The sequence below is a fragment of the Sminthopsis crassicaudata genome, chromosome 2 (genome assembly GCF_048593235.1).
Source record: "Sminthopsis crassicaudata isolate SCR6 chromosome 2, ASM4859323v1, whole genome shotgun sequence".
Taxonomy (NCBI): domain Eukaryota; kingdom Metazoa; phylum Chordata; class Mammalia; order Dasyuromorphia; family Dasyuridae; genus Sminthopsis; species Sminthopsis crassicaudata.
Genome location: NC_133618.1, coordinates 210703338 through 210715793, shown reverse-complemented (window position 1 = coordinate 210715793; position 12456 = coordinate 210703338). Strand labels below are relative to the sequence as shown.

Sequence of the window (12456 nt, the reverse complement as noted above, 5' to 3'; positions counted from 1 at the left end):
ACAAAAATGAATCTGAATCCAAGCTCAGTGCTCTATCCATTGTGTCACTTTGCTGCCCCTCTCCTTGATTAGCTTATTTTTACTGCCTAAAATATAATAGATATCTTCCATCTTTTAAAACAAATTAAAAAATCCTCACTTCACTTTACCATTTCCTCATTTCTTCTTTCTTTCACAGCCAGACTTCTGGCTTTCTAAGGACTTGCTTTCTCTTCCCTTCACTATACAATGTAGTCATCATTTTCCAATTGATAATTCTGATGGCCTTTTTAATCAATTAATCAAATATGTATTAAATACTTGTATGATAGCAGCTGGAGAGACAAAAACAAAAATGAAACTCAAGTTTTCATTCTTTTAGGGAAGACAAAATGTACAGTAATATGTGTGAGTGTGTGTGTGAGTGTGTGTGTGTGTGTGTGAGTGTGTGTGTGAGTGAGTGTGTGTGAGTGTGTGTGTGTGTGTGTAATGTTTTGTTTTGTTTGTTTTTTCCCCCGAGGAGACTTTAGAAGCTAGATGCCTTTGTAAAGGTTTCATATAGAAGGTGATGGGATTAATTTTGAAAGAAATTAGGAATTCTAAATGGCAGAAATGAGGGAGTGCTTTTAGATTGGGAGATCAGTGTCAGATAGTTGGATCATCCTATTAAATCTGAAAAGGAAGATTGAAGCCAGATTGTGAAAGGCTTTAAGTGTGAAACAGAGTTTATATTGATCCAAGAGGTGATGGAGTCCCACTAGAGTTTATTGAGCAAGAGATTAACATTATAGGATCCCTACTTTACAAAAATCAATCTGGCACTCTGTGTAGTATAGATGGAAGAGTAAAAGAGACTTGAATTGGGCAAATCAATAAAGAAAATATTGTAATAATCTATGCAAGTGGTAATGAAGGCCTGCACTAAGGTCGTGACTGCAAGAGAGGAGTGGATGAATATAGGAAATATTGTAGACCTAGAACCAATAGTTCAAGATGTCCAAAAGGTCCTTGTGATATAAGGCTAGAGCTTGCCATAGAGATCTAGGAGTCATCTGCATAGAAATGACAAACTCATGAGTGTCAATGAGGTAACCAGATAAAGTATAGAAAGAGAACAGACCAGAACAAAACTTTTGCGATACACTTTGCTGTGATGGAGCAAATTAGGCTGAGCAGGAGCAGTCAGTCAGGTAGGAGGAGAGAACCAAGAGAAGAAATATACAGTAGAAAAGTGTAGTCAATTTTGTCACATGCTACCAAGAGGTTAATTAGATTGAGGAGTTAGAGAAAGCTATCCAATGTGTCAATTACGAAATTACCGTGAATTTGGGAGAGCAGTTTCAGCTGAAATATTGTTGGAGTCCAGACTACTGGAATCCTTTCCTGATCACCCTTAATTCTAGAGCCTTCCAATGTATACTCCTTGCGGGCAGGGAAAGTTTTTTGCCTTTCTTTGTATCCCTGGGCTTAGTATAGTGTCTAGCATACCATAGTCACTTAATAACTGATTAAAGGGAATTAGTGAACCCAAGGGAAAAGCTGAGAAAAAGAAGAAAAAATGAGCGATTCATGAGTCTCCATATTTGGAAAATCAGGAGGACTTGGAAGTTAAGAGGATTTAAGGTGGAATATGACCACTTACTCAAGTCACATCATTTGTAATGTGAACTGGACAACTCAATAACTTTAAGGTCCCTTCCTGATGCAGCCTCCTAGCCCTGGGCTTGGGAGGGCGGAAGGGCCTAGTAGGGTAAGGACTAGAAGGTAGCAGAATGTGGATTAGAAAAGCGCTGAAGGCTAATCTGCGGGAAGATAAGGGAGGTAGTGGGAGTTAGAGTACTGCCCAGATAATAGATAGTGGAGATGCCCAGATAAAAGTGGACTAGAAGGCACTGTGCGGCTCTTAGTTCCTGCAAGTGCCTTTGCTTTGATACAAAATAACAGAAATGGAACTATAAAGTCCGGTGACCGGTAAAGTGACTGCTCCTAACTCCCGCCCGGCTTCCCTGCGTGTGCATAGGAGTTACTTTCTGGTTGGGATTCTGCGGTTATGTAGCATCTTCCTGTGGCTAATCTAGCGTTGTGGCTACCTGTGGACCCGGACTACATTCAAGTGTTAGAGGCCCGGCCGTTCTGCGAGTATTTGGAGCATCTTGCGCAGCTTATCTCACTGGCATCTCCGACTCCGGCCTCCTCCGGGAGTCCTGTTTCAGCCAACCCAAACCCCAGATGTTTCAGCACCAGGGATCTCCGGGCAGCCTTTCACTCCTTCGCAGACAGAGGCTGCAGCTCCTTACCCCGCCCCCAACAGCCTGCGCATGCACAGCTGGAGAGGACGGGTGGGGGCGGGGAGCATGTGCGCAGGGGCCACCCGGCGTGCCGAGTCTAGTCTCCCAGCCCAGCCGCCACGCAACCATGCCTCATTTGCCCCTCTCCTGGCTGCAGGCTTCGCTTTCTGGTAATACGCATGTGCAAATCTGCTAGACGAGGAGGTTCCACGCTGGGTGGGGGAGTGGTTAAGGAAAGGACTGGGACTAACGCGCACGCTCGGATATGCGCAGTGCCAGACCGGAGGCAAAAATCTGTCGATTTGGAAGTTCGGGGAGGTGACGCATGCGCAAATCTGCACCGTGCCGGGGAAGAGGGGAGCCTGACGACTAGGAAATTTGAATACCACAGTAGCATGGAGTGTGACCTCATGGAGACTGACATCTTGGAGTCGTTGGAGGATCTGGGGTAAGAATCCCAGTCGCTTAGCCCCTGAGCCTCGCAGTCTCTGTTATCCCGGCCCTTTACCTCGGCTCGGCCCCTCTTCCCTGCCGGTGCCGCGCCCCGTGGCTCCTCGGTGCTGCCTCCTCCTCCCTCCCCCCCTACCCGCCAGCTCCCCCTGCCCCAGCCCCTGCGGCTCCTCTGCTCGCTGTCCGGGGAGGACGCGCCCGCCCCAGGTCTCCCCGTCAGTAACAGCCTTCTCATGTCTCCGGGGTCCCGGCACGTCGCTCGGGCTTCACACCCGGACCTGGGATTTGTCAGTCATCCTCGTCGTTGTCTCCGCGTGGGCCTGCTGTTCCTCCCCAACCACCACCCCTGATCGCACTCTCCTGCTCCCACCCATTCAGTGCTGTTCAGTCCCGAGCCCCAGTCCCCCTCGCCCGGGGAACGCCTGCCTCATTCACTGAGTCCGGGTTTGGCCCAGTCTCTAACGTGTTCATCTTATCCATCTCCTCCTACTCCCTAACCTCCCTGCCTCTTTCCTATCTCTTAGCAGCCACAACTTCCTTCCCAGACCACCTCCCTCCCTCCCTCTCTCCAGCCTCGGCAGGTGCGCCTCTCTGTCACCCTTTGTGGTTAGCCCGCCCCAGTTCCAGATAATCCGCATCGCTGTGGAAACCGCTGGCAAAGTTTCTTCTGCACTTCCTTTCTATCACTAATCGGGACCACTGACACAAATCGGTCCTTATCCACTTACCTACATTTCCTCCATGTTTATTTTACATCCACCTATGCTGGCAATTGCTGTTAGCTTTTCAGCCCCCTTATTCAACAATAAATAAGCGCTGATTATCTCATGAGATCATGCAGATGGACGTCCAGCCTTAAAACTTGAAAATGGAAAACCTGTCCAAACTAAATATGGTTCAAGAAACTATGTTTAAACGTAACGTGTTCTTAGATAAGTGTATAAATATCCCTTAGCTGGATTTACAAAGTAACAAATTATACAGATTTTTTACCACCACATGGTGTAGGGAGCTTATTTCCCTCAGGGAAAAAACAGTTACTTGGTTAGATTTTACCATTTTGGAGTGGCTTGCTTAACTATTGGGAGTTTTGGGCATGTAGTATTACTTGTTATTTTGTTTTGCGTGGAATATGGTATTATCAACTTTTTTTCCTTTAGTGTTCTTTCTGAATTTTCTCCAATTCCTTTAAGATAGAGATAAAAGCACTCCCGAGAAATAGCCATTTCTTAATGAAATTACAAACTAAATCACATCAGACCAATTAGCTCTCTCTTATTTTACCCTTCTCTAAATAGACTCATTCTATATAAATACTCCTACAAATCTGCAGAGGAATTGCTCAATAATTTTTTTTATTTACAAAATCGGCCCACCTATATAAATAAGACTACTTATTATAATATTGAAAATCATTGCAATTCATCAGGATGTGAGTTAATGCACTTGTGTTTTGAAATACATTTTTCTGACTTTATCCTGTTTCCTTACTACCTTCATTATTAACTTTGGAGGGTATGATGTTCCAACATTAATATACAACTTTGGTGGTATATGCTATAGAAAGATTGATTGGAGGGGGGGGGTTTCTAAGTATATTAAACACAGACCATATCTATACTTTGTCCTAAATGTCATGCCACACAAGAAGCAAACAAAATATAAGACAACTATTAGAAACTTCCCTTTGTGTCCGATTCTTTTTGTACAGCAAAACAACTGTTTGGACATGTATACATATATTGTATTTAATTTATACTATAACATATTTAACTTATATTGGTCAGCCTGTTGTCTGGGGGGGAGTAAAGAGGGGAAAAATTAGAACAAAAGGTTTGGCAATTATCAATGTTGTAAAATTACCCATGCATATATATCTGGTAAATAAAAACTATTAAAATAAAAAAAAAAAGAAAAGAAAGAAAGAAAAGAAACTTCCCTTTGTTCATCACATTTGGAAATCTCATCTCTAGGCCTGAGGAAATGACAAGGGTTAAACAGAGGTTCTGATTTCAAATACTTGCTCTTTTGGTTATTACATGACCTTGAGAAAATCATGTCACTGTCTCTGAGATTTAGTTTCTTGAATTAGGAAATGTTTGAACTAGATGACCTTTGAGGTATCTTGTAGCCAAACATCAGTGATTCTATACTATAGTCTTTATTGTTTCAATAGCATCCCTTTTAAAAGAAGCAAATAGTGACATTTTCAAGCCGCTAGAAAACTTATAGACTTCTGAGTATTATGCCAGTGTAATTATTTAAACTTAGTGATCTTTAAAAAAAAATACTCTCCTTGTTGCTTTCCAGTTTTTTTCATCAAATACTATAAAATAATCATTTGTTAAAACTACCGGTTCTAAACTTGTTTGAATCCTAATCCAAAATGCTACACATCACAGTAGTCTACCAAGATAAGCCTGTTACGAGCTCTACCACCCTGTTGTATTATTTGTGCTGTCCATTCATTAAAAGTGTAAAAGCAAATGGAAGTCATTGATGCCTTTTTTTTAGACAAACCTAAAATATTATTTGTCAGTAAAAGTGTATCCTGGCCTCACCCAGGAATGTCTTGTTTCAAGTAGACCTTTATCATGCCCTGGCAGTATGACCCTGGACAAGTAATCAGTTAACTTCAGAGTCCTCGGGCAACTCTGGTGCCAAACTATTTGCAGAAATTCCTTTGATAAAGGAGTTAATACTTTTGATTTTCTTACAGCAGTGAAATCACATGCATATGCCTGGCGCGTGCACACACACACACATACAAATCTTTATTGCACAGAATCAGAGATCTACAGTTGAAAGATCTTCAGAGGCTATGTACTTCAAATCCTTCATTTTTTGTAAAGAAAATGAGACCTAAGGAGTTTGTCACTTATTCAAGATTTCCTTAGTAGTGTCAGAGATAAGATATGAATCAAGATCCTCTGATTCCAGAACCAGAAAGCTCCTTCAATTAGAAAAATTCTCTTTCTGTGAAGAAAGGAAATCAAAGTAATAAGGAAAAAAAAGGTTTAGAAAAAAAACATGATTATGTAGTATTTTATTTATTGAATGAGATCTTAGATGAAGAATTATGAGCCCTCCAGAAATTAAAAACCTGGTGTCAAGGAGTGTTTTCTTTGGGGGACAGGATTGGAAATGACTGAGTAAAATAGCAAAGACTAATTTTCTACGTCTTGAGGCTACCAGTTGAAATGATGAAAAAACAGTTTTTGTCCTACAACTGTATTTGTTCATACACTTGTTTGTTGTATTTTGTTGCAGTTTTTTCAAATGCCATTAGAAAAAACAGTGTATCTTAAATAACAAACATGTTTCTAGTTAATAGCAAATCGCTGAAAATTCAGTAGTCAGGGTAACAGTTATGTAATTAGGAATGCATCCTTACTGTTATCTTAAGAGTCATAATTTCTTCTATTATATATCCTTTTTAAAGCCAGTTAAAATGTCTTCATACCACACCATTTGACTTCTTCATTTAGTTAAGCCAAGTTCCTTCTTTACATCAAAGGATCCCATAAAAGCTCTATCTTGTTTATTAACATGAGAAACAAAAGGAAAATCATGAAAAACTTGCCTTTAGAAATTAAAAATGGTTGGTCTTCGGTAGGCAAAGAATTGGCCTCACAAATGCTGAACCAAGACTAAGAATATAATAAATATTTTATTAATGAAACTAGAATAAGAGTTGGGCAGAAGTCATTTTTCTGTGAGGGAAATTAGGCCTCATTATTACCACTAGTGAAAGATTGAAGCTCAGCTGTTTTTTGTTGTTGTTTTGTTTTGTTTTAACAAAACATGATATTGGTAACTACATTTTGAATCAAGAGTAATGGAGGAAACTAAACTGTTCTTTTTATAAGTGGAAGACTTTGAAATAAGTTAGTCTTAGAGATAGAATCACCTCTATGATTGAATTTTTAACATTATGTATTCAAATTAGTAATGACTTGCCTAATGGATTTATTTTCCTGATTGCATTTTGTTTAACTGCATGTTCATAATCCAAAACAACTCTCTTTTGATAAAAACTATACTTCCAGCTTTTTTAGTTTCCATAGTTAATAGAAAAACAATCTTGATTTTACTTCTAAAATAACTAGATTTTTATTAACTCCCTCTTCAGGTTTCAATAAATGAGATAAAAAATTTAACAACATTATATAATGGTGGCCTTGTAAATTATAAAAATGAAAAATCACACAAATTTTGGGAGATGTTATGTGTATTTCCCTTAAACTTTTAAATAAAATCATCAAATTTTGCCATGGAATCATAGATGTTTAGCTACAAGGGACCTCAAAGGCCATCTAGTCCAAACTTATTTTCTTTTCTTTCTCTATTTTATGCCAAACTTATTTTCTAATTAAAGAAACTAAGCTCAGAGAGTCGATGTGACTTTTTCAGGGCCATGTAGGTAATAAGCAACAGAGCGAGCATTTGAAGTCAGATGCTCTGTTCAACCCCTGTCATTCCTTCAGTGCCAAGCTCTGAAGTAATTTACATGAAATATTCCCTTATTTCTGCCTTTCGCTCTCAACTATAAGATCACTGTCTAACTTCTCATTAATCAGTTTCCTAACAGTTATTTGCATGTACAACTCTTTCTTTTCCCCCCTTTGCCACCTCTTTCCTCTCATAACCCCAGTAGATCTTGAGCTCCTTTAGAATCTTTCCTATATTGCTTTTTATCTCTTTACTTCTTGAACCAAGTATAAAGCTTGTATATAGAATGATGTAGAATATGTTTTAATGAATTGTTTATTAGATTGAATAGCTTTCAACCACCAAAAAAACCTATTATATGAAGAATGAGTAAAGTTAATCTTTTTGATTAACTAGGTGTTAGGTTCCTATCGTTCCTCTTCCCAATTTGATAACTACCTCACTGGTAATGAATGCATGTAGACTTTTGAGGTACTATTGAAGAGAAGAGGGTACAGAGTGAAGTTAATTGGAGGACTAGATTGCTGTAGTAATCCACATCTTCCTTATCCTTTCCTCCAACCCACCCAGCTCCATGACTCCTTTGCCTCTACTATTCCCTCATTAGTCAAGAATGTTCAGGTAGAATAATTTCCTAAAATGTCAACATAGTTATATATACATACACACATATATTTATATCTTATATTAAAGTTAAAATTTTCCAGGTAAATATATTATACTTGTAAGTAAACTTACTCTCTGTAATTTTTTAAAAGTTATTTATTTTAAGAAGTATAATTTCTTTTACTCACCAGTTACAAAGGTCCTTTGTTAGAAGATGGAGCTTTGTCTCAGGCAGTCACTGGTGGAGCCAGTTCCCCTGAATTCACCAAACTCTGTGCTTGGCTGGTATCTGAATTAAGATTATTCTGTAAACTAGAAGAAAATGTGCAAGCAACTAACAGTAAGTAACCAGTGTCTTTTTAAAAAGTTAACATTTATTTTTAAATGCTTAATATGAAATGAAATTCAGACATTTTGAGTTATGAAACCACTTTTTTTCTTTGTAAAAGTTAAAACTGGGAGGTAGAGCCAATTAGTAAAAACAAACATTTGTAAATAGTCAGTTTGTTATTTTTTTGGTTTTTCATATACAAGGAAACTATCCTTGTATTTGAAAGCCATAAATTTTAAAAATACATGTATTTACAGAAAAAACAATTCAGAAGTTAGAGTCTAAAAGATGTTCTTTTTGTGAACCACAACATAGCATTTCCACTCTTTCTATTATTGTTTGCTTGCATTTTTGTTTTCCTTCTCAGGTTTTTTCTTTCTTTCTAGATCTGATTTTTTCTTGTGCAGAAAGATAACTGTATAAATATGTAAAATGTGTATATTGGATTTAACATATTTAACATGTATTGGACTACCTGCCATATAGGTGGGGGGAAGGAGGGGAAAAGTTGGAACACAAGGTTTCCCAAGGGTCAATGTTGAAAAATTCAGTGTTGAAAAATTACTCATGCTTATGTTTTGTAAATAAAAAGCTATAATTAAAAAAAAATAAAAGATGTACTTTTAAAGACAGAATTTGTGGGGATTTATGTCATTTAAAAAATTACATGAGTTCATTATCCAATAATCATTCTTTGTTGTATTATAGCCTTGTAAAAGCATGATTTAGTGCATAGAATTAAACTTCCTTTGAAAGCCCAGCTAACAGAATCTAAAAACCTATGTAGAAGCTAAAGTAAGCCCAATAAAATTTCATTTTGTTTTAGGGAGAGAACATCTTCTTTAAATGCTTTCATTACAGTATTGTATATTAATACATATAAACTGAATGTCATTTGAGCTACACTATAACCAAGTCCATAGATTTGAGAAGTGTCATAGGGGGTGTTAGTGTAGTTTTAGCATGTTTTCTTCTCAGCAAATGAGACAAAAGCCTTGAAACCTGACACTTTTCCAATCAGTTTTTTCCCTCAAAGATAGGAGCCTTCAGAATCTAAGGCAAAGTACCCCACCTTTTACCTGTATGAATTGTACAGAGTAACATACTTAAAGGATTTCCAGTCTATTCCACGTTTGGAATACTTAATGATTTCTCGGGAACAATTGGATAACTGTGTTCTTTATTAGTTCTCATTGGTATAAGGAAAACATATCATTCTCAATTGGAAGATACCTCAGAAATAATTTAGTTCTTAGATTCACTAGATTTGCTTTGAATCTAGATGCTAACCCAAATACTTAGGAAACATTAATTTACTAAATTTCGAAGTATTTTGATTTTGAAGTATTTTGAGATGGTTAAATTTATTTTGATTCATACATTAGTTCAGGATCAGAGATGAGAGGCTTCAGACCTGAAATGCAACCCGATCTATAGCCAAATATCAAAATAATTGAATTTTCCCCCTTAGACAATCCTATTTTCTTAACCAAACCTGAAAGAGTAGCCTAGGAGGACTGTGATACAAGAAGGGATAGAGACTATAAGGGAATTCCAAATTTTTCATATTCAGGCAGACAGTTCTCTAATAGGTTCTCTTCATCTAATCATTAAGCAACATTGGAAGGTCAAAGCCATTGGAAAAATGAGAATTTAGAGGTTAGGCTAATAGTAGCTGATGCTATGGATCTGTGTGGTGTGTTGAGGATTTTTTTTTTTTTTTTTAGGGAGAGAAGATTCTGTACATGTTGAGGTATGAGAAACAGATTGAGCATGAATATAATTAAGTCATAATAGAGAAGCTTAATTTCTGTCCCTTTGCCCTCTTTTTCATTTTGCTTTTCATACTACCATGTGATTATATTGGAAAATTGTAAAACCCTTCTTGTAGCATACTCTTCGTAGTCTCCTTCATGCTTTTTTTGGGGAAAAAAAGATTCCTTTCCCCATAAAAGAAAAATTCCATTATTTTGTGCTTAGTTTGGGTCAGATTGCAGTTCAGCCTTGAAGACTCCCACTGTTCCCACCTCAACTGTATGCATGAAAATATATTTAACCATTTGAAAGTACTTTTAATATGACTTATTTAATAAATTAATTTAGTTCCTAAATACTTGGGTCAGCTTTTAGATTTAAAGCACATATATTGAGCCTAAGATTAGATTACCTCTAAAGTTCTTTCCAACTCAAAATGCTATCATTATACTCATTTACTCCAGCTCCAAAGACCTTTTTCTTGTCTTAAACTTGGCTGTTTTAGCTGCTATCATTGGGTAGGAGGAAGTAGAAATATAAGTGAGAACTAAGCAACACTATCCATTCCTTTTGCCAGATATTTGGTTCCATTCTTGGCAAGAAACACAATCATCTGTTCTCTTAGATTTCCTTATACATAGAATTCAGTATCAAAATTTATACCTAAAAGTTCATGCTACAGTATATTAAATATTATTAAAACATAAATTTCTCAGTTCTCCAGTATGTTGACATTTAGTGTTTATTGAGCCCTGATCTGGTTGCCCCCTTATTTTATACATAAGGAAATGGATGTTCACCTGTAAAAGATATGCTATATCTAACAGAGATTCCTCTCTACTATACATACTTCATAGGGAATTATTGAAGTAGAAGGAAAAACAACATTTTAATTTAGTTCATTTGGCATTTGTGATGTACCTCATAGAAGAAGCTTAAAACATGAGCCTGATTTCAAAATTTAAGTGTATTTGGGGAAATCAAATCAGAAGGTAGTATAAAGTGATAATTCAATTCAGATATTTGTTATATATGGCGCTTATGCAAGTCACTGAAGGAAATGGCTCTTTGCTAAAGTAAAAAAAAGAAGTGTAATTGAATGCTAAATTGTGTAGTATGCATTATAATTGCTATCAATATTCAAAAGTTAGCACAATTAGGGTTGGAGTAAACAAGGAATGCTTAACTGAGCTAGATCTTAAAGTATTTGAATAGGCAGAAATGAGAAAAAAAATGTGATTTCTGTGAAGGAAGGACGATATGAGAAAACTGGTGGGTTTAGAGCAAAGGATAAATGTTTCATATTGGAAAAAAATAAAGCTGGATAGGCATATCGGAGATGCATTATAAAAATGCCAAGAAGAAAATCTAACATGATATAAAATAGGGATCCAGTAAACATTTTTGAAGGGAAAGTAATATGATAAAAGTGGTGTTTAAGAATGCATTGGGGTTTGTGAGTTTGTGGTGTAGGAGTGGGAAGCTAGAGTTAGGGAGCCCAGTTGGAATAAATTTATATGATCTTTATCTTAGAAATATAATTAATATTGTTTTGTTGTTTTGTAAAGGCCCAAATGAAGCTGATGAATTCCAGCTTGAGGTGAGTGGGCTACTTGGGGAAATGAACTGTCCATATATTTCACTGACATCTGGTGATGTGACAAAGCGCCTTCTCAACCAGAAGAATTGCCTCCTGTTGCTCAGTAAGTTCAGGGCTACCTTTTGTAGCATTTTACATTTCCTTTGACTGTTACTATACATGGAAAAAAATTCTTAATTTAAGAAAGAATTTTAATATCAGTGCATAGATAATAGTTTCTTGCGTAACTGATAATTTTTCTCAACTTAAAATATGACAAATTTTTTTAAACTGTTAAGCTCCATTCAATATAATTATTGTTAATGAGAGTAGTATTCATTCTTTCATTCAACATTTACTCTGCATCTGCTCTGTGTATTGTACTGTTAGATATCTACTAAGGATATTTGAAAGAATTGCAAAGAAAAAATTATTAACCTCCAGCCTGTTGGGGATGAAAATGCATATGCAGAAATAAATGCAATCTATTTAATAGAAATTGCGAGGGGAAAAATCAGTTATATGACACTGCTTTGCATACAGGAGATAACACAGATATAATATTTATAGCAATTTTAGGTCATAATATCATATATTTAAATCTGAAAGGAATCTTAGTTTATATTCCTTTTTTAGATTAGGAAACAGATCCTGAGAGGTAAAATTTCTTGCATAAGATCACATAAGTATTAAGTGACAGGCCATATTTTATCAGAAGTTCTTTGACTCCAAAGCCATTGCCTTTTCTATTGTATTATGATGCGCTCACAAAGGAAGATACAAAAGTGGAAAGGATAACTAATGCATTAGATGACGAAGGCAGGATCCAAAAAGATCTTGACAGGCTAGAAGCTTACACCAAGTCTAATAAGAGGAAATTTAACAGGAATTAATGTAAATTTGACTTCACAGCTATAGCATGAAGACATTATGGTTAGATTATTGTTTATTCTGAAAAAAATTCTCTGAGTTTATTGAACTTAGTACGAGTCAATAGTGTTCTATAGTTGCCAAAA

General features: G+C 36.6%; 1 protein-coding gene and 1 long non-coding RNA gene across 2 annotated transcripts in view; one reads left to right on the top strand and one right to left on the bottom strand.

Annotated features, from left to right (window-relative positions):
• The window catches only part of LOC141555362 (uncharacterized), a 114976-nt gene extending 112709 nt beyond the window's left edge, over positions 1 to 2267 (bottom strand). The window contains exon 1 of the long non-coding RNA XR_012486170.1: positions 2070 to 2267. This is a non-coding gene — a long non-coding RNA (uncharacterized LOC141555362). The remainder of the gene's footprint in view (positions 1 to 2069) is intronic.
• Positions 2268 to 2390: 123 nt separating this feature from the next.
• Positions 2391 to 12456, top strand: part of FAM98A (family with sequence similarity 98 member A) — a 44507-nt gene continuing 34441 nt past the window's right edge. The window contains exons 1-3 of the mRNA XM_074288166.1: positions 2391 to 2715; positions 7967 to 8115; positions 11430 to 11564. Of these exons, the coding sequence (XP_074144267.1) occupies positions 2447 to 2715; positions 7967 to 8115; positions 11430 to 11564 (553 nt within the window). The 5' untranslated portion in view covers positions 2391 to 2446. The remainder of the gene's footprint in view (positions 2716 to 7966; positions 8116 to 11429; positions 11565 to 12456) is intronic.